A 20,254-nucleotide genomic window follows, 5' to 3' on the forward strand; every position below is an offset into this window, starting at 1 on the left:
AATTGTTCTTTGGCAACACGGCGGTATGTTTGGGACGAGGGAGGGAGAGCGTCGACTCTTTCACAAGCTGGGGCCGGTGTTTTATTTGCTGGGTTTTAATGGGCCATGATAAAATGGAGTAGTAGGCATTGCAGGAATTTTGGACAGTGTACATTCTGGTACTTTATACCCTATGTTGAAGAAAGATTTTGTGAGGAAAGACCTCGTTGTCCGTGAATCACAGTCAGGCTTGTGGTGTTTGTTTGAGGCGCTTCACAACGCACCACATTTGTCTGTTTGCGCATCCATGCTTCACCACAACGCGTCCAGGCGGCTTCCATCTCCGTCTTCCACCATCTTTTCTTCGCTATTTCTGACCCTTCACATCGTGCACTGAGGTGGCGTCCAAAGTCATCGAAGCCCTTCCTTCGTGAAGCATCACCGCCGCACAACCAACTCCAGACTCATCACAACGAGAGACACCCGACCGCGGGCTCACTCAACATGTCTGATCAACCACCACCACCACCACCCCTCCACCCTGGATGGCAGCCCGCCGACCCGGCTGCTTTCGACCAAACCATCATGGACATGAACCAAGCCCTCATGAACCAAGCCGCGATGAACCAAGCGCCCATGGACCAAGCGACCATCGGCCAAGTGGCCATGAGCCAACCCGCCATGAACCAAGTCGTCATGGAGCAAGCCGCCATCAACCAAGTGCCCATGGACCAAGTGCCCATGGACCAAGCCGTCATGAACCAACCCGCCATGGACCAACCCGCCATGGACCAACCGGCCATTAACCAAGCGCCCGTGGACCAAGTGGCCATGAACCAGGCCGCCATGAACCAGGTCACCATGGGCCAGGTCACCATGAACCAAGCCGCTTTCCAGCAAGCCGCTTTCCACCAAGCATTGAACCAAGCATCCATGAATCAACCACCCTTGAATCAACCAGCCGTGCAAGCAGCCATCCCCAGCGCGCCCACCAACCCGACAGTCCCCCAGACACGTCACCCGGTTCTCGCCGTCGAAGAAACCATCAACGCGGCCACCTTCGTCCACGAGCACAAAGAATGGCTGGACAAGCTCCTGCTCCCGTCGCCTCCGATGAACGAACTGTTGCCCAAGATATTCTTGCACCTCACGCACGAGACGATCCGCGTCCTGCCCTCCGAGTACAACGACAAGCTGTACGAGATGTTCTGCCGGATGGGCGACACCGAGCGCAGCGAGTGGTGTCTCCAAGAGGCCATCAACCAGTGCGTTGTCAGCCGCAACGTTCCGCTGCCCGACAATTTCCAACCGGCCAGGTTCCGTGACATCGCCGAACGGCTGTGGACGGTTGGCCACGAACTCAACTGCGCCGAGGTGCACCAGGGACGAGAGATTGAACGGCTGTCGTGGGAGCTTTACGGGATGATGCTTGTCTTCTTTCGAGACACCTCACGCAAGAGAAAGGTCACGGCTTCTCGGCAGGTCCGCAACCAGCCGCCGATTGGGAACCAGGGAATGGGCAGCAACCAGCCGCTGAATGGCAACCAGGGAATGGGCAACAACCAGCCGCTGAATGGCAACCAGGGAATGGGCAACAACCAGCCGCTGAATGGCAACCAGGGACTGGGCAGCAACCAGCCGCCAGGCAGCGCCATTTAGCCAAGATGAACACCAAGAGGACATGTCAACTACGGTGCCAGGACTGTTAGGTATCCACTCTGGCTACGAACGCCTTCCATTCGCTGAGATGGCCTCAAAGGCTGAGATGAACATGTGTGCGTGGATTCGTTCGGTACAGCTTGGTGGAATGCGCTTGAGTAAAAGGATATCTTGGGTTGCTGGAAGGCTTGGAGGATGCATGTGTGTGGTACGGATAATGGAGGAGGAGTACAACGCAGGATGCAGTCCGAGATAAGATGTTCAGATACCCTTGGAATTGACTGGTCTATGTACGAAATTGTTGAAACATGCCATCCATGGAATCTGTGGTGCTATGTTCTCTGCTGAAAAGTGACGTTGAGCCGTGAGCTCCAATCCCGCCATATCACTCCAACGCGTCGATCGACAAACACGGCATTCGGTGTGACCCCGGGGACTTTTCCTGCTCTCTCATAGCAGAAATCCTTAGTAATGGCCCGGGATTTGTCTCCGCTATCTAACTACACGTTGCATCATGGCTTTTGCCAGCCGCGGGGATTGCGGAAACCTTGCGGAGTTTTGGTGTTAGTCCGCAAGTGGAGTTTGGCCTCACGCGTCGCCTGATCGTGGAGAGTAGTCGCTATCAGAGTCCAAACGCCTTGAAAAATTGGGCCTTCTAATTGACTCGGGATTGGGAATCTTGATTCCGTGTCATGCACAGCGTAGCAGGTATTTAATACCACGATGAAGGCGGATAATCTGGAGCTGATGCCTTCTCCCAGCTCTTGTTAGAGGCAACCGAGTCGAAGCTCAAAAGTGATTGCGACTTCATCAACCAAAGTGCACTAGTAAGAAACAGCCAAGCACCTCTAATTATACCAAAAAATGCCTTTCATCCAACCTCCGGTCCCTCCTTTGCCCTCCGGCATCGACCTGTCGGGCAAAACCGCAGTTGTTACCGGCGCGACGGCAGGCATCGGGCTTGAGATATCTCTTCAGCTCCTCAAGTTTGGAGTATCGAACCTGATACTGGCAGTGAGGAATGTCTCGAAAGGAGAGACCGTTCGACAATCTCTCATATCTGACCCAGCCGTCGGCTCAACCAACCCCAATGCCACCATCAAGGTCATGAAACTCGACACTGAGAACTACCCAAGCGTGCAAGACTTTGCGTCCTCTTTCAAAGCCCAATTCACGGATCTTCATTTGCTCATGCTCAATGCTGGAATTGGTACGCTGGGCCGCGAGTTCGCCAGCAACGGCCACGAGAAGAACATTCAGGTCAACTACCTGTCCAACGTTCTTCTTACTCTCGCTCTACTTCCGACACTAGAGGATACAGCTAGCAGGACTGGCCGTCCTACTCGAGTAACTTGGACAGGCAGCCGAGCACACAAGCAAACAAGCCTGATTGCAAAGCTGCCTCTGACGAAGGATGAAGGTCTTCTGAAGCACTTTGACGAAGCTGAGGGTATCCCCACGTTTGCGAGATACGGGGACAGCAAACTTTTGTGCGTGCTTTTCCAGATGGAGCTGGCAAAGCACTACACTGCGAACAAGGTCATCATCAACAACTTTTGTCCTGGCATGGTCAATACAGGCATGTCTGACGTGCTGCCAGTCTACCTCCGCATCCCCATGAACATGGTGAAAGCGATCAGGGCCAGGTCTCCCGAAAGGGCGGGGTGGATAGCCTTGAATGCTGGTGTAGTGGTTGGCTCGGAGTCACACGGGAGGTTCTTGGAAGACATGTCGGTCGCTGAACCATGCGATTTTGTCAAGTCTGAGGAGGGCCAACGGGTCCAGAAGTTGCTGTGGAATGAGACTCACGACGAGATGGAAGGATTAGTGGTTCTTCCTTCGTGGATGAGTAGAGTGATCTAACGATTGCTTACAGGAATCTTGTTCACGGATGGACTTCCTTATGGGACGGCGGGTCTTGCTTGGAGGAGGTGCAAACACGAGATATTTTCAAGGCCGCGTGTGCGAGCAACTTCTTGTATCCTTGATTGTTATTTCCAACTTGTATCCTAAATTCTTGGTTGTCCCTCGATTGCCTCAACGTGTCGTTCCGCGTACCCCGAATCAAACAAGGCCACACTCTAGTCGGTTCTGTACTAACTCACAGAATTCATTCAACCATCGCAACGCAAGCTGCTTCTGCCTTTCATTGGCCTAAAACGGGATGGGACCTTGCCCAGAGCAGGAGATCATGCATTGAGCATGTTTCAATCCTGCATCGACCTTCCACTTTCTGTCCTTATATCCCTTCTTCCTTGTTCGCTACCCCGCTGGAACAGCGGAGGATTTACCCTTCATCGATCGATGTCCGACCAGGAGTTCATCGATGTGGACCTCGCTTGGGGAATAAATCCACCAACAACCGTTGCTGGTGGGTCTGTTTGCATGGTACGGCACGAGATCCTACGCTCCCCGGGCGCTTGTTGGTTTGATTCATTCATCCTTTGGCCAAGAAATTAACAAAGGATCATACGACGCATTGGTCGTGACTCTTGAATACCGAGGAAATCATTTTTTTTTTTAAAATCCTGTGTGCTTCCCTCTGTACAGAATCCTAGGTTCTTCCTCGTATCGAACCAGACTTGAAGCAGCATTCGTCATGGGTGACAGCGCTCGTGCTCCCAACGCCGATGCCCAGGCGAGGGCAAACAATGAAAACCAACATGAGGGTCTAACTAGCCCACAAGCAATGCTCGCCCCGACGCATTGGGAGGTGACTGGACGTTCCTCCACGCGCGGTCAGACTACATTGAGAACTAAGACGAATGATCTAGAACACTGACGGTGCCGAAGACACCGGCGATACCGACTCATCTCTCGGCGACAGCGCCGCAAGCTCGACCGCCTCAGTAAGCTCCAGCATTCTTGAGTATCGAATCATCAACGGCCGCACGTATCACGCCGAGCGCGGCGACGCTCAATACTGGGCCTCCAACGACGCCCAGGCCAACGAGTCGCTCGACGTCATCCACCACACCTCTACACTTGTCCTCGACGGCAAATTATATCTTGCACCGCTGAACAAGGAGAGGCTCACTAAAGTCCTCGATGTTGGAACTGGCACCGGAATTTGGGCCATAGACTTCGGCGACGAATTCCCCGAGGTCGAGGTAGTGGGCACCGATGTCTCGCCGATCCAGCCATCCTGGGTTCCGCCGAACGTCAAGTTTGAGATTGAAGACTTTACGTTGGACTGGACATTCGCAGATGACTCGGTCGACTATGTGCATATGCGGTTCCTGTACGGGAGTGTGCCCGATTGGAACAGCCTATTCAAGAAGGCATATCAGGTGTGCAAGCCGGGAGGTTGGATTGAGAGCCACGAGGGCGACCCAATGGGCTATAGCGACGACGACACTCTCAAGGACGGTACCGCTCTGGCAGAGTGGGGAAAATTCTTCCACGAGGGCGGTAAGAAGCTGGGACGTATCTTCACGCCATTGCCCGGAAATCTACAGGAGAAGGGGCTACAGGAAGCCGGGTTTATTGATATCCAGTCCAAGACGTCCAAAGTGCCGGTAGGAGACTGGCCCAAGGACGAGAAATTGAAGGAAATAGGGAGATTCACACAGCTGAGCATAGAGACGGATGTGGAAGGTCACATATCCTTTATGGCAAATCTCCTCGACGGCTGGACCCATGAACAGGTGGTACTGTATTGCATCCAGCTGCGGCGCGAGCTGAAGAACAAGAACATACACGCCTACTACCACCAGCGTGTTGTATGGGGTAGGAAGCCCGAGGTCACGCCAACCTCATCGGAATAAATGGACCGAGATATTTGGCAAGGTATTAATGCAGTCGAGAAACAGTTAAGAGTTCGGTTACGTATTATCCTTTAAGTCACTACGACTTTTCTCATGAGGTTGATATGATGAGTAATGTAGCTTGATCGATACCTATGGTAGTCTAGGATCATGGAATGCATTTCACTGGCCGGCGTGATCAACTTGGCCTTCGTTGAACTCTTATTGGCAGATCAAGCACTACGAGGGCTTTGATACGGGACTCTGGTTCTATTAAGTAGAGCAAACTGAGTCCAGATCATCAAAATCCTCTGTATTCCCGAGAAGCCCATGGTAAATAGCAGAACAGAAAGTGGCATGAGAAAGCGGCTATTGTGTACTATGCAACGACGACTACCCAGATCACTGGTGAATTTCTGAGCGAGGGTACAAATGCAAATGGTGTCCAAGTCTCCACCCCCCCACTGAGGCTGAAGAAATTCCTAAAGTATAAAATAACTATTTCTCTACTCTAGTACTAAGCACTGAGTCCTTAGTGCTGAGTTATCCTATCCAAAGTTATGAACCCTCAATTCGTTAGCCTCACTGCTTTACTATCGTCTTGGGTCCTCGTCTGATCATCACAGAATTCGTCTTCTCGTGATGTGTGCCCTTGAACCCATGATGCTCATAGACGGGGCGGGCGTCTGGCATGGCCTCTAAATATACAGGCGTGGGTGGACTTTGTGCATCTGCAACATCCGTCACCTGTCGTAGGAGCAAACTGGCCACTCCACGCCCTTGGTACTTGGGCATTACCCAAAGGGGAGCAAGATACCTGGTATTTTCACATGAGATGTCTCAATCATAAAGATGGTATAGTAGAATACTCACCAATGTGGTTCAGCCGCCATCAATTCCTTCCTGACACCGTCCCACATTGTGAAGACAGAGCTCCATGCCTCGGTGTCGACGTGAGACCACATGTCTTCAACATCTTCGGGCGTCCAACCTTCTCGTTCGGCATGTCCCAATCCCTGGAACGTATCATGCCGCCAGACATTCCACAAAGGCTGGCGCCCTGGCTCTGACCATCCCGCGTGCCCGATGATCTCACCATTGCTTTTTAATGTGGCCTTTGTCCAGTTCGTGCCAGGCTCCGTTAACCAAGGTTTCATTCGCTTGGCGAATCGAGCGACACGGATATCCAGTGAGGGACGCCCCGACAGAGGTTCAACAGAATCATGCCATGATGGTCCGAAACACTCGTAGTAGCCTTTAGCCTGTTGAATAGAAAGTCAGAATTAATGAGCATTTACGAATATAGCGTCAAGGCTTACAATTGCGACCAAGTCATCATCTTGGACAGGGGACAAGGTCACTTCAGACAGTGTCAATCGAGGAGTTGCTGTCATGGTGGTAAAATTGATTTGCGGTTTGGATCATGCAATGGGATCGTGCAAGAAAAACATTTCTTACAAGCATCAGGCAGCCGGGAGCTGACGGTTTTATACCGCAAGTTGATCAAGCATCTACGCCGTACGATATGTGGCGCGATTCCTTATTCGGAATAATGGGGTCAACGGTGGGCGCCAGGCTTGACCGGTCGTTTCACACCATTGTCCACCAACATCTTAGCTTTCGTCTATTGTACCTATTGTGTAGCATAGGTATTGTTGCGGTAGACGAGATAGGCATGTCTCTTCATTCGCTCTCCATGCCGTTTAAGGAATCGAGAGATTTAACAGGGCATGCCGTCAGTATACTGCACTGCTCACCCCATTAACTACCAACAACAAGTAGAAAATCGACCTCCCACGGCCGCCTTGACTGAAACTGCATCGTAAATTCATCCAGATATTGGCTGGGCTTCGTCAGCTTACTATCAAGCGCCCGCTTTGGCGCTGACACGTACGACACCTGATGGCAATTCCCAAACTCTCTCAAATGAGCCGGGAGCCGAAAGTCCCTTGCCGGTACACCCTCAAGGATCTGGAGCGCCAGCGTCAGCACGACCCTGGCGTTCTCGGCATACTCTCCCCGCCTCCATGCAATCCTTGCGAAACAGCTCCTCTGCGGCGCTAACAGACAGCCGCAAAGCCTGTACATGGGCTCTCAAACACCGCTCCATCCCTGTGGCGTCTTTTCCCTGCCACGGCACCCATCTTCGATCGGCTCTTTCGGTGCAAAGTGCGTTTGTAGCCTATAGGACATTACTCTGCATTTGCCGGGGATCGACTCACAGGTGCCGCTTCTAACCCCTATCAAGGTACTCTGGAAAATGTTAATTTTGGAATTACTTAGGCCCCTGAAAAAGCCGATTGAATTTATGCGTCGTTTTCCAGTCTCTCAACTCAACCTCATGTATCCATCACACAAGCGTTGATGATTGTCGCAATCGACTCAGGCAAATAACAAGGAAACAAAAAGTACCCCGCTATGAGGCACACGTATGTTTGTCATACTGGCGAAATTTACCACGTCACAAGCAAACTGAAGATGAGTCTTTCTTGTTTGCTGGATACCTAGGGAGGCCCACCACTTCGCTGGTTGGCTGACTCTCAACAGCCAGCCGCGTATTTTGACCCCTCACTCTCCCCTCCTCCATCTGGAAACCACGCTTTAGCACCATCCGAAATGGTCACTGCTCACTAACCAGTCCTTCAAAATACCCACGACAGTTGAGGAAGAGAATCAAGATTCATGGATCACCCGACGGAATCTGCCGCGCCCTCAGGCTCTGCTCAACCTCATGGCGAGAGCACTTCAAAGGTGGGTTGAGTTCGACTTGCCCACGCCAAAGTCTTGGAGAAGAAGCTGAATGTCACCCCCAAGAAGAAGCCTACTGCCCGCCAAAAAAGGCTATCCCGCTGGCTAGTCAGCGGTACCGGGAAAGTATTGGCCAACATACCAAGCTCGAAGGTCACGCCATCAGATGTGGCCGTTACCAGCAGCGGCGGATACGATCTCGTATGTGCCTACAGCTGGGTCAAAGAAAGCAGCCCCGCCGTCTATGTTCCAGGTAACTGTTGTCCTTGTGTAGATACTCGGTATCGATCCTAACTGTCACAGGTGACCCCCCACGGTTCATCTCGACTCAAGTTCCTTTCAGCATCCCAAGAGATTCCAAAGAGCACTTTACCGATCGGGGCACTTTTCAACTTCCAAAATACCCATTCGAGGTCGTATTTCGAGCAATGGAGGTCATGAACCCAGACTACAGATTCGACAATGTCGATGTTCTGATTGACCGCAACTCGCTACGAAAGCTACTCGACTTCGTCCGCGGGAATGTCTCTGACATGTTCAGACTCAACATATTCATTGTCCACAACACATTGGTTGTTGAAATGTGGGAAGCGATGACGAAGATGATTTCTCAGGGGTCACAAAATACAGGATGGGGTCATAACTTCGAGAAGGCTATTACTCGGCCAGGGCCGGGCATGGAAGATCAATCTCAGCACGGTCGCGTCCTTCGATACGACTTTGGAGGGTTGAGGTGCGCTGTTCGATTCGAAGTTGATGCTTCTTACGGAGACTCCGGCGCTGAAGCTCCTGGAGAAGGACAGAGTAGCCCGGGAAATACGACAATGGAGGCGAATGACCTTTCTGAGGCACTCGGCACACTCAAAATCCAAGAACCTCCGACCGATCCCAAAGTCAAAGGTCCCAGCCAAATCCGAGTCATCTCTCGCGGTTCTGGTATCCCGCACATTGCTGCAGCTGAGATCAAATCCATGACAACCTTGAAATCACCCGCGCAGATGATGCCTCAACTTTGGTTCGGCCGAACCCAGAATCTGATCCGGGGCGTCCACTCGAAAGGTGTCTTCCACAACATCCAAATCAGCAGCGTGGAGGAGGATCTTCGGCGCTGGGAGGCCGAGGATCAGAACCAAATCCCCCTCCGCAAAGTAGCGGCACTCTTATCTCAGTTGCGAGATATCGTCAAGAAGTCGAAACAGGGAGCATGCGTGGCGGTTTACGAAAAGTCCCAGAACCCGGTGCTGCAGGTTTTTGCTGCGACGCACAGAAAGACATCGCTACCACAAGACATATGCAGGAAGTTTTGGGAGAAGAAATGAATGTATTCTCAAGCCTTGTTAGAGATGGAAAGGGTAGTTGGGTAAATGTTTAGTTTTACAAGATTAACCCTGTATCGTGAGGCCATGAATGATGCGTGAATGACCTTGATCGTCTGGCAGTCTGAAACTGTAGTAGCAAGCGACACTTAAGTAGCCTTTGTTCCGCAGGCTGTAGTACAAACTCGCTCAACCGGTCGGTGGATCATCTCATAGTGCCTTGCAGCGAAATCGAGTCAACTTTCAGAAGATCCTCGCATTTGTTGGCGCTTTGTGTTAGCGCTTCTTTTCCGCTTTGATTGGTGCCGAAGTTGCGGCATCGTCGAGATGACAAAGGAACACAACAACAAAAGAACCCAACAAAGAAATATGAACATCGGAACACAAAAAAGAAAGACCGGCATGGCCGGTTTCATTTCCTTTAAGAAAGCAACACCTCTCTGAAGTCCCACTGACTCCCAACGCATCTTGCCCAAATCAGTCGGCCTGTCACCGAAAATATGGACCAATTTTTCGTCATCGCCCGCATGGGCAAAACACACCATTCTCTCGCGGCTATTAGTTTGGATAGCCCTCGTGGCTATGGCTTAGCCCGTGTTTGTCTTCGGCTGATCGAGATCTTCTCAGATCCTGCCAACCGAATCGCACTCAAGCAGGAGCTTACTATGGCCGCCGAGTTCTTTAATGATTTCACGGAAGAGAATCACTTTGACAGGCAGAGGATGCCTCTATGGCTCTCCTTTATCAGGGCATGTCTTTTGATCGGTGTCGGCTACAGCCCTAAAAGTTGGCCCGTTCGTGACAGTTGGTACGAGGTTAAGCAGCAGTGTTACAATGCACCACAAACCGCGCCACTCAATAACAACGAGATCACCGTTCTGGACATCACTGACCTGGAAAATGTTTCTTATTGTTTTTTAACATCGGATAAACTCCAGGATCGTGAAGATTTCGAGATGGACTCACCTTGGGGACACCCATCTTTACGCGACCCTGAACCCTATACCAAACCTCAAACATGTTCGCAGTATATATCGAGGCATATAGAACGCGGTATCACCACAAGTTACCACGACAACGATGATAAGGGCGAGGGTGACATGATCAATACTTTTGGAAACATCCCTGTCGTCACAGTCAGAGCACTTCAAGGTACTTTAACCCCATCAATTTAAATATCTATTTCAGGGTTACTCGAGATAGATGAAACTTTCCTGATAATTCAATACTAATTTGTTGGTAGATGTTTGGATGTTTAACAACGGCTACGAAGGTCACTTTCCCCTGCAACCAGATGATCAATCTCCAAAACGTGGGCCAAAACTATCTCTTCGATGCCAGGCTGTCGCAAAGCTCTGTGATTCTGTTTCATCGGCTGAGATTAGCCCTTCTTACCTACACGATATGGATTGGATGCCCGGGTTCGGGTTGACCGTGAAGGAATATCTTCTTCGTAACAAAGACCGAGTTGGTGTCAGCCAGTCCTGGGCACCGATTCTCGAGGTAGCGTACGCAGGTGAAGCATTCCTTGAATGGCATCATTTCAAGAATCTCTCGTCGCAAGCTCTTAAGGCTGTCTTCAATGGCGGTATACTGAGCAAGGTCACTGGAATCAGCCTCTCGCCACCATCAGCCCCAGACACACCGAAGGACGTCGTGGAGGCACTTTCAATCCTCAAGACGCTTGATACTCTACAGGTCTTAGACTACCCCAACAGAAGGGACGAGTCCATGAGCATTGAGATGCATGAGAGTCTCACCAAGTTGGCACCTGGTCTTGTAAAAAAGAGCCTGGTTCTCTCACACCTCTATTCGTGGGAGCCTCTTAGTACTCTACCAATGGGGGCTCCTAAGGCTTTGGCCGCGTTCCCGGTATTCCAAATCTTGCTCTCTTATGCGGACCGGTCCCCCAACGTGCAAAATTCGAGATGCCTTAATCTTGGCGACGCATTCCTAACGCCGGTGGAATTTGTCGCCGGGCTGCTCCAGTTTCTCAAGTCGTTCTTGAGCGGAGCACCCGAGGACTTAGCCAGCATAGATGCATTTCATTGCTTTGCTTATAGATCTTCTTCTCTTGACGGAAGCCATTCCCGTTCCCGCAAGATTGGGCCTGTTCCAGCCGAACTTTGTGCAGTCCCTCACTGCTCCACATCCTACCATTGGCACAAAAGCATGAAACTTCTTACTATGAGTGACCTGACTCCTGGTACTTGGACGGTCGTCTTAAAAAGGAAGGGTCGAGGCAATAGACTCAAATGCTTCGAGTATGCCTTTTTTCGTTCAAAGATAACCATCAGTACTCATCCTGAGAACTGGCGAGGTTTTGGTATCGAACCTTCGGAAATTGAAGTTGTCGATATCGAGGGCTTTTTAAAGCTCATGGCGCCGGATATCGACTCCAGCCAATTACCAATCCTCTTGGAGGAGCTGAAGACAAGTTTGCCACGGATCCTGCGTCAATTTAGAACCGAAAACAACCAAGAAGATAGCCCAGCTCTCCGTTTACTGGAAGTTCAAGAGGTCTGCGAGTACCTAAATTCTTCTGTTGCGGAAATACTGATGGCTAAACGGATTCCTCCCTGTGGTTGTCGATGGACGACTCTTATTTGAAAGTTTCACTAAGCATGGAAAAATTTAGCGCCGTATTCTTAACCCGGTTTTAAGTCCAGGATTTAGACTAGAATGGAGGAACCACTAGTTTCTAATGTGATAGACTAGTAGTCATTGGGCACACTTTTCTTCAAGGCCGTTGGCGTTGCTTACACAGAAACCTTTCTTTCCTGTTTAGACTTCAAGGGACGACGCCCGGCATGTTTCTTTTCTCATAATTAATTCGAATATTTACCTAAATTTCAAGATCCTACCTTATTTTACTCAGCATAGATCTGTCAAGTAGCCCCATATTTGCGTTGCCATGAAATTGCTGGAAATTATCGACCGGCCTCATGTGACCAGCCTCGTGAACTCCGATGTCTTTAACGCTGTGGTAGTCGCGTGGAAAATAAACACGCTGAGAACTCCGACCTTCTTGCACATCTGGCATTCATCATAGACATGTTCGAAGCAGGGTACCAAATCAATTCCGAAGGGTATATATCGAAGGTCTAGACTAGGAGCAGGGGGGAAGATGTACCAAGAACTCCGTAGTGGGTTCCTGTATACGCCTTATAAGACAGTACAACAACTTTTCTGCTTTACGTGCTCATTTAAGACTGACTGACCGACGTACGGCTGTGGAGGTGGCTCAGACTTGAGGGCAGGCATTGTAGGACTGATTGGCGGCTGAATATCTCTGCGGTTCCATTAGCCAAAGACGCAGTAACTTCAATGGCATGCACTTCACCTTGTGCCTCCGTGAACAATAGACCCGTAGACGTGTTCTAGAGAGAAGAGAGGAGCCGGAGCAGACGACAATCGGAATGCATCGTCAGTGCCGCTGCTCTAGACCCGACACCTGGGGTTCTGGCTGGTATCCTTGAAAAACGTCTCTTCGGGTACTACGTCCCCCCACATGGGCGTGCTGAAGATAAACTCATGCAGTTGATAAAATACCGTCAACACCCTTTTCAACGTATCAAAGTCGAGATCGGTAACCATGACACCTGTGACGTCGCAGCCATCAGGTTTAGGAAACCACATGGTCGAGCGAGCCGCTACCCATATCTTGATGCTTTGGAGCTTCTCAAATAGCTACAGCTTCAATCAATAGAAAGCACACGTGTCGTGGAGATTGTTGGGATGGGTGGTCAAATACGGATTAGAACAGGTGATTTGTAGCGGGAACAGGGGGTTTGTTAATAACCCCTAACGCCTAACGTGCTTGGAGAACGCTGGTGGTTGAACAGGCATCTTAAGCCAGTCCTTGCCATTGGCCGCCATGAGCAGCAGCCAACAAAGACCTGAAAAGATATGGGATCGGTGAAAACAAAAGCTACATACGAATACATGGACTCGAGGCATTCTAATGATCTCAGACCGGCTGTTAGTGACCCAGAAGGGTTTTATATCAGACTCACATTGCCTTGCACGATAGTAGGTAGCATAGGGAGATACGGGCTCGGCGTGAAGTGCGAGGAACCATGAGGCGCGTTTTTCTCCCAGCAGCATCACCCCATATCGAACTCCCCTGATTCCGTCTTCGCCGTATATCGCCTCATCCTGCTCGCCATATGTCCAGTGATCAAGCTACGTAGGGCGATAGGAGGCGAAAGGCATAATTTCGTCGCGTATCAGCTCGGATAGATGAGTATTTCGCTTGGGCCGGAGCGCCTCAAGCTCCAACTATAAATCATTTTCGACATGGTACTCAGAAGTGCACGTCCAGCGACAAAAATGCGATTTAGTTTCGTCCTCGCGGTCTTTGTGCCAAACAACGTACTCTCGAGATCAATCTACAGAGTTGCTTACTATCGTGTTAATCACATGTTACCGGCCTTGTTGTCGGGGTAGATCACCCGGGATAGAGAAACCGAGGACAAGCAAAAGATCACCTCATCTAGCCCGCCCCACCCACAACTCCCTGTCGGTTTCCAATACGATACGCATGTACGGTGTAGCTTAATACTTCACGCTAATTCATTTCAACTACTAACACCGTTGATTGTGAACACGATTTGGACATTGATAGGGGGATTCGCTTACAGCCCATCCCTTCCTTCTACGTCATCGACGCTGGAAACCTGGAAATGGAGAAGGTGTTAGCATCCGGCTGGCCCAGTTCCCTGTTCAGGACCGAATTCATCTGAGTAATGCTGACAAATTTTACGACGCAGGAGGAGATTGCCTTGACGGGAAGGAGGAAAAGCTTAAGTTGTGGCTTATCCCACATAGCGTCTTAAAAACGGTTTATGGACATTGACACTGAATGTGAGCAGCAACTTGCGTCCAGGGGCATCCCCTCCCAGTGAGGTGATCCGCCACGTATCCCTTTGACTGTCGTAAGCCTCCACCTAGGTCACGGGACCCACGGAACTCCTGCTACAGCTAAGGTACCCGGAGTGACCTCATATGGTAGGAATCAACCCCGCCGATGCGAAGAGTGTAATGTAGCTCTATGTACATCTAGGAATTGCCAGGACTTTTGGCACCACGAAAATTAGGTAGGGACCAATGTATCTTTTATTTGATGCTCTCTGGTTGGCTGAGATCCCTACAAGGTACAAAAGTGGAGGCTTACGACAGTTAAAGGGATAGCTAGCTGTCATGGGGTGATCTCGGCTGACCTAAATACATCCCCCGGTAAGGCGAGACCCGTAAGGTCTAGTCATAAACAGAATAAAATGTGCCGATCCGTCCTATTCCCCCACGGCGTGTTTCGCTTCGAATCCTCATCAATCGTGCCCGCTCTACCATGCTCCTTAATCCCTGGCTTCATACCTTGTTCCTCGAAGAGTACGAGCTCACGTGACACATAATGCATCGTTTTTACCATAATTAGTCTCCCGGACCCGCACCGTGGTCCCTGGCATGTTCCTACTCGTAGCCATGGCTGCATCCCTCGTGTAGTACCTGTTAGGCGCAAGCCATGTCAGTTGAGTCGCATTACGTCAAGCCAGTAGTCTCATAGTCTACAGTGCTCCTTTTGTGAAAAAATTCCCCATCTCAACCCTAAGAGCGTTCTGGACTTTGGCCAGAACCAACACACGCTGCCGCCGAAAAACGCGCATAAAATCACACGGTATTAATGCCCACCCAACGACAGGTACCGCCCAACTTACTTTCAATAGCCGGCTGACAAACCGGTATAAATCTCAACTAACTGTGATAGATATATTGAGAGAGAAATGCGGTCACAGTACCGCACAGCCGTCGCGATTGCTATTCCCAACCACATACCGTCTAAGGTCGTGCTTGCCTTTATCCAGACCTACGACCCATTATTACGTCATAATCCCGGAATAGTCAGCTTCGAGGAAATCCCTTTTGACATCGACGATATATCCAATGACCCCTTCTTTGGGCCTATGGACGACACTGTCCGCAACTTCCAGGTTCGAGAAGTTATCTGGCTCGCACCAGGTTTAACAAAGGACATGAATTGGCCTATGATCTACCAGTGCACGCCTGATGGTATCCGGAATCGTGGCAACGCATTAGCAGGCATTATCGGCTGGACCCAATGGGCCGTTCGCCCACGCCAGGGAAATACGCCCCCTATCGGCTCTGGGAGCAGAACACTCAAGACGGGGGATGAGTGGGAACTATGGGGAGAGGTAACTGTGGAAGCAAACAGCCTTCTGATGCCCTTTATTTCTAATAATGCCAAAAACTTCTTGGAGCAGATTTGTCAAGGCGTTATAGACGAGATAGTTGCGACACCTATCCGCAGGCCACAATAGTATATAGGCCCAACTCCATCAGAGCATGGTTATAGATATGAATGCCAGGCATGTGGCAGCAAGCTTCTGAAATACCGTGTGGTTTGGGCGGGAATGAGGTCTCACAGCTAAGACAGGCTGAGGGATTTGGCCAGAAATGACAAGCACTTAAGCAAATACCTCTGCATACAATAAAATAGAAAAGAACGACAAAGAAGGGATAAGGGCTGCTCCGACAGCTAGTATAAGGGCAAAGGGATAATAATCAGCGTCTGGAAAAGTTCAAATTGAAGAAGAGGAAAAGCGAGCTCCTCCTACTGTAGAAATCTGAAAGAGCCGTTCCATCAAGTAGACTCTAGTCTGGTCAGGCTAGACCTACTGTTATTAAACCCCAGTGCGCCGGTCAGCAACATCACAGTGTGTGCTCCGATAGCGGGCGCTTAATCTACCCAATATGGCCCAGATCGCTCGTCTGACCTTAGGAAGATTCTTCGAGACCGTCCCAGGTTGTGACGACCAACCAGTGCGAGCGAAGCGTAGCTTTCTCCTCCCTTCTTTCCTTGCCTTTATCCTTCACAGGTCTACCTTTCCCGCTGCCGGCTACTTTGAGCATCTTTTTCTCCCATTTATCTACCTTCGACGTGAGGTCTTTATCCTCAGTGGCGCGGACATCAGCAGCGATCCGGATGATGTCATCGATGCTGAGGACCTGTGGGTTATCCGAGAGCTCCTGAAGGCGGACGGAGATGGTTTTTCGATCCATGAATTTGTGCAGATGCCTTTTCTGTAAGTTGTTGATCTTCTGGAGGCCGTTATTGGCAGGCGGCGCAGGTTCCGGCGGGACATCGAACTTCATGGGCGCCAGCCAGGGCTGCATCGCACGCACTCGATTTTCAGCAACACCATCCAGGATACACCCGCTGTTGATGGGCGTGGTGAGCGGTGCGTCGCTTAGGATGTGTGCGATTTCTCGTAGCTCGTCGAGACTGCGCTGTGCTGCGTGAAGCCCTCGGGGATGAAAGAACTCGGCATTGGCCCTGCGCAGAAAGGCAGCAGCACGACGGTTGAATACCTTTTGCTGGCCTGCCTGGAGCCCTACTGTGGCCGCAAGGCTGACCGTCTGCGAAATACCCGTGGGGTCAAAAGCAAGTAGCACGTTCGTAATGTTTGCTGCCTGTATGGCTTGCGAGGCGGTGGACACGAGATTTAATCCGTCGAGGAAGGCCATGAAATCGACCTCCGATACACCATGCGGTGCGAGTACCGGGGAGTACATCCGTGCGTACTTGTTGACGCTGGACCCAGGCGGCTGCGTATAAGTCATCGAGTTGCTTTGTGTCAGGTGCGGGACTGCCACGGGTTTTGAGAGCGGTGGGCCGGCTGCGTAAGGCGAAGATGCTGCTGTCTGCGCAAAGAGCATAGCCTGGGACAAGATCTCCTCATCCTCCGCGTTCTGTGGGTATGACGCTCCGGCTGGAGCTTGAGGAGTCGAGGTGTCCCAGCCTTGGGTTGATGTACTGACCGAGCTGGTGCTGGCCTGGACAGACACTCCTTGTATCACGTCGCTGGCCGGCGGCGCACGTGAAGCGAGGTGGGCGTTGCTCACATGCTGGTTATAGTTGTCGGGATAAGATCCAGAATGTGTATACGCTCCGTAGCCAGCTGAGTGGTCGGGTCGGGGAGGCAGAAGCGGCGATGGCTCACTACTGTAAGTGACGCCTGATGCCTGATCCGCTCTCCAAATGCCGCTCTGATCAAGGCTACCTGTCGTCTGCGGTGCCTGATAACTCGACGTCGGGCCCACGGGACGTTGAAAATGTTCTTGTCCGTATTGTGGGTTATATGGGGGAAACCCAGCTGGTGGGATGTGAGAGGCCATGGTGGATGCAGGCCCAGAGCGACGCTACAAGCAGTGGTAGCTGATGGAGTTGCGTCTTGAGTCGTTGATGAAGTTGGGTAGTTCAGCGATCATGCGGAGATGCCTAGAGTTTTCTGGAACAAGCAACTATCGTCGGCCACAAATTTCTAGATTTAGGCTTCGTCTATATACCGCGAGCCAAGGGACCAAGGAGGGGTGCTAACTCTAGAGTAGCTCGACTGGGGTGAATAGCAGGATTCTGAACAATCCCCGGTCGGAACTTTCCTGATCGTATGTTGCAGACAGCTGGGCTACTGCTATTGGTTTGAGGTCCCCGACCATTGGCTTGAGGTCCCCGATCGGATCTCACGTAAGTTTCAGCTTGATCAACTCTTTGCAAAATATGTCCATTTCGGCATCCTTACAGGAGCACACTGGCCAATGAAAGGTCGAAGACACAGTTGAGCTTCTGTAACGTGTGTTGGCAATTCAAGCAGGCGTTAGCTGGGGATCATCTTGATCGAGTTTCGTCTGAGGTTTTGCTTGAAATAGATAAAGTAGCTCATTTCACATCTTTTTCATGGTTGTTTATTTCATTGTCAATACTTGATATGATAAACATCATATATGTCAATACACTCCTTATAAGTTTGTCACTTCGTGACGCGTCGCCACGCAAGCTCAACTACGATAACTATGAGCACAAACTAGAGTATAGTAGTAGAGCACTGTCAAGCGTAGATGCGTATAGTGGTTAACGACCAACCAATTCATTGATGGCCTAGCGTAGGATTCACCTCGGGTTTCCAGTAAGCACTACGGAGTACGAGGTAGTAAAAATAGTTTATAAGCACGAGGTGGTATTGATGATACCTCTGGGATAATTTCCTTCTGAAGTCCCGTACGGCTGAAAAGATCTGTCTGTTCGTGTCGAAATGGTCAGGTCATTGTTACTTGGTTGAATTGTTACATGGAAAGCAGATATCTCACAAAACGGCCTAAATATCGCTCGACGATAGCGGCAGTATGGCCACCTCTTTTCCTATCGGTCAACCAGTCTACCTCCTTCGGCTGCCACTAGTTTCCGATACTTCTTCTTACTTCTTCCCATCTTCGTGTCAACATTATGCATCTTGAACTTCTCTTCGCGGCCCTCGTGGGCTCTGCCTCGCTCGCGAGTGGGGGCGCTGTGCTCCCGCAATGCTCTCCAGCAACCCCAATCCAATGGGGTCCTTGTCCAAGCGATCTTCCCAAAGACGTGCAGTGCGCCCAATATAAAGTTCCAATCGACTACAGCAAGCCGAATGGTGAAATGACAACACTCGCCGCTATACGCAAGAAGTCAGAAAGCCCAAAGCCCAAAGGAAGCGTCTTTCTGAACCCGGGCGGTCCTGGGACTTCCGGTATACAAGCTGTCCTCTCGATCCTGCCCGGCTCTCAGCCTTCGAAAATTCTCGCAGAGTATGATCTCCTGGGCGTCGATCCGCGAGGCGTGGGACAGAGCACTCCCATCAAGTGCGATCCAGCAATCTGGAACAAGCGTGTGCCAACCTTGGTTTATAACGAGGCTCAGTTTGATGCTATGGTTCAGCACTGGAAGGAGGCTGGTGAGAGCTGCAGGCGGTTGACGGGCCCACTGCTGGATTTTATGGACACGAAGAACGTAGCACGCGACTTTGAACAACTTCGCCAAGCAGTTGGGGAGAGCAAGTTCAACTTTATTGGGTTGTCGTATGGCTCACAGATTGGGTATACATATGCAGAAATGTTTCCGAGCAATGTTGGCCGCATGGCTCTCGATGGCATAGTCGATCACACGAAGCCACGAGTCTATGCCGTGGAAGCTGAAGCCAACACGCTGGAAACCACGCTGCATAGGTTCATTGACTGGTGCGGGAACAACAAGACTTGCGCACTTCACAACAACACAGATATCGCAGGCTTGATTAAACGACTGGCTGCCGAAGCCGAAGTCAGCCCTATCCCGGCACCGAAGTGCGAACAAAGTGGCGATCTCCCGTGTCAGTCCAATGTTAACCGCGAAGATTTCCTCGCCGGCATCCAAGGAGGCCTCATCCTAAAGACAGGGATGCCTCCATATCAACCTGGTTGGAGCGAACTCGCAGAATATCTGCTTGCAGCTGGCAAAGGCGATGCATCTGGCTTGTCAGCTCACTACTATGTAGGGGAGACTGACACGACAGGCGATTTCGCATCACTTGCAGTCGGATGCCAAGACTGGGAGCATGCCAAGGGCTTTGCCGATCTACACGCCATTGAAGACATGACCATAGTTTTCGCACCTCTGACCCTTGGCATCACGCAAAGCTTGAGCTACGTGACAAGATGCGTTGCCTGGTCCACTCCGTTGAAGAACCCACAGCAGCCAATTAGACAAAGTATCGCCGACACACCGGAGATTCTACTCGTGAACTCATTCTGGGATCCTGCCGCAAGTGTCCAATGGGCAGTCTCAATCCGAGAGCAGATTCCCAACTCCAGCCTCATTTTTCGCCATGGAAGTGGACATACGAGCTACGGCCTAAATGGAGATACCTCCAAGGCAATGAATGCTTTTCTTCTTAAGGGAAAGACTCCGGCCGATGGAACAACGTTCGAGTCATGAGAGAT

The 20,254-nt window shown here is 50.8% G+C and overlaps 9 protein-coding genes across 9 annotated transcripts; 7 read left to right on the forward strand and 2 right to left on the reverse strand.

The window, feature by feature from the left end:
* The first annotated feature begins 230 nt into the window (after positions 1-230).
* Positions 231-1,736, forward strand: BGZ61DRAFT_93231 (uncharacterized protein). Its single transcript, XM_046257239.1, has one exon. The coding sequence runs from the start codon at positions 484-486 to the stop codon at positions 1,636-1,638; it is 1,155 nt and encodes a 384-aa protein (XP_046111135.1). The 5' UTR covers positions 231-483; the 3' UTR covers positions 1,639-1,736.
* Positions 1,737-2,502: 766 nt separating this feature from the next.
* On the forward strand, positions 2,503-3,501 carry BGZ61DRAFT_490035 (uncharacterized protein; the record flags this gene model as incomplete). Its single annotated transcript, XM_046250284.1, has 1 exon — positions 2,503-3,501. The coding sequence occupies one exon, from the start codon at positions 2,503-2,505 to the stop codon at positions 3,499-3,501; it is 999 nt and encodes a 332-aa protein (XP_046111136.1).
* Positions 3,502-4,327: 826 nt separating this feature from the next.
* On the forward strand, positions 4,328-5,405 carry BGZ61DRAFT_341552 (S-adenosyl-L-methionine-dependent methyltransferase; the record flags this gene model as incomplete). The annotated part of the gene is made up of 2 exons (XM_046239417.1): positions 4,328-4,351; positions 4,413-5,405. The coding sequence occupies 2 exons, from the start codon at positions 4,328-4,330 to the stop codon at positions 5,403-5,405; spliced, it is 1,017 nt and encodes a 338-aa protein (XP_046111137.1).
* Positions 5,406-5,966: 561 nt separating this feature from the next.
* Positions 5,967-6,778, reverse strand: BGZ61DRAFT_472684 (acyl-CoA N-acyltransferase; the record flags this gene model as incomplete). Its single annotated transcript, XM_046248368.1, has 3 exons — positions 5,967-6,201; positions 6,258-6,646; positions 6,704-6,778. The coding sequence occupies 3 exons, from the start codon at positions 6,776-6,778 to the stop codon at positions 5,967-5,969; spliced, it is 699 nt and encodes a 232-aa protein (XP_046111138.1).
* A 1,109-nt stretch (positions 6,779-7,887) lies between these two features.
* On the forward strand, positions 7,888-9,493 carry BGZ61DRAFT_381092 (uncharacterized protein). Its single transcript, XM_046242636.1, has 3 exons — positions 7,888-8,135; positions 8,199-8,385; positions 8,436-9,493. The coding sequence occupies exons 1-3, from the start codon at positions 8,067-8,069 to the stop codon at positions 9,449-9,451; spliced, it is 1,272 nt and encodes a 423-aa protein (XP_046111139.1). The 5' UTR covers positions 7,888-8,066; the 3' UTR covers positions 9,452-9,493.
* A 455-nt stretch (positions 9,494-9,948) lies between these two features.
* On the forward strand, positions 9,949-12,058 carry BGZ61DRAFT_527310 (uncharacterized protein; the record flags this gene model as incomplete). The annotated part of the gene is made up of 2 exons (XM_046253090.1): positions 9,949-10,600; positions 10,692-12,058. 2 exons carry the CDS (start codon positions 9,949-9,951, stop codon positions 12,056-12,058), a joined length of 2,019 nt encoding a protein of 672 aa, XP_046111140.1.
* Positions 12,059-14,812: 2,754 nt separating this feature from the next.
* On the forward strand, positions 14,813-16,101 carry BGZ61DRAFT_441874 (uncharacterized protein). The gene is made up of 2 exons (XM_046244649.1): positions 14,813-15,149; positions 15,216-16,101. Exon 2 carries the CDS (start codon positions 15,232-15,234, stop codon positions 15,784-15,786), a length of 555 nt encoding a protein of 184 aa, XP_046111141.1. The 5' UTR covers positions 14,813-15,149; positions 15,216-15,231; the 3' UTR covers positions 15,787-16,101.
* Positions 16,102-16,243: 142 nt separating this feature from the next.
* Positions 16,244-17,644, reverse strand: BGZ61DRAFT_472688 (uncharacterized protein; the record flags this gene model as incomplete). Its single annotated transcript, XM_046248369.1, has 1 exon — positions 16,244-17,644. One exon carries the CDS (start codon positions 17,642-17,644, stop codon positions 16,244-16,246), a length of 1,401 nt encoding a protein of 466 aa, XP_046111142.1.
* A 1,105-nt stretch (positions 17,645-18,749) lies between these two features.
* On the forward strand, positions 18,750-20,249 carry BGZ61DRAFT_339379 (Alpha/Beta hydrolase protein; the record flags this gene model as incomplete). The annotated part of the gene is made up of 1 exon (XM_046239222.1): positions 18,750-20,249. The coding sequence occupies one exon, from the start codon at positions 18,750-18,752 to the stop codon at positions 20,247-20,249; it is 1,500 nt and encodes a 499-aa protein (XP_046111143.1).
* Positions 20,250-20,254: the final 5 nt, after the last annotated feature.

The sequence above is a fragment of the Ilyonectria robusta genome (assembly GCF_021365365.1).
Source record: "Ilyonectria robusta strain PMI_751 chromosome Unknown BGZ61scaffold_2, whole genome shotgun sequence".
NCBI classification, from domain to species: domain Eukaryota; kingdom Fungi; phylum Ascomycota; class Sordariomycetes; order Hypocreales; family Nectriaceae; genus Ilyonectria; species Ilyonectria robusta.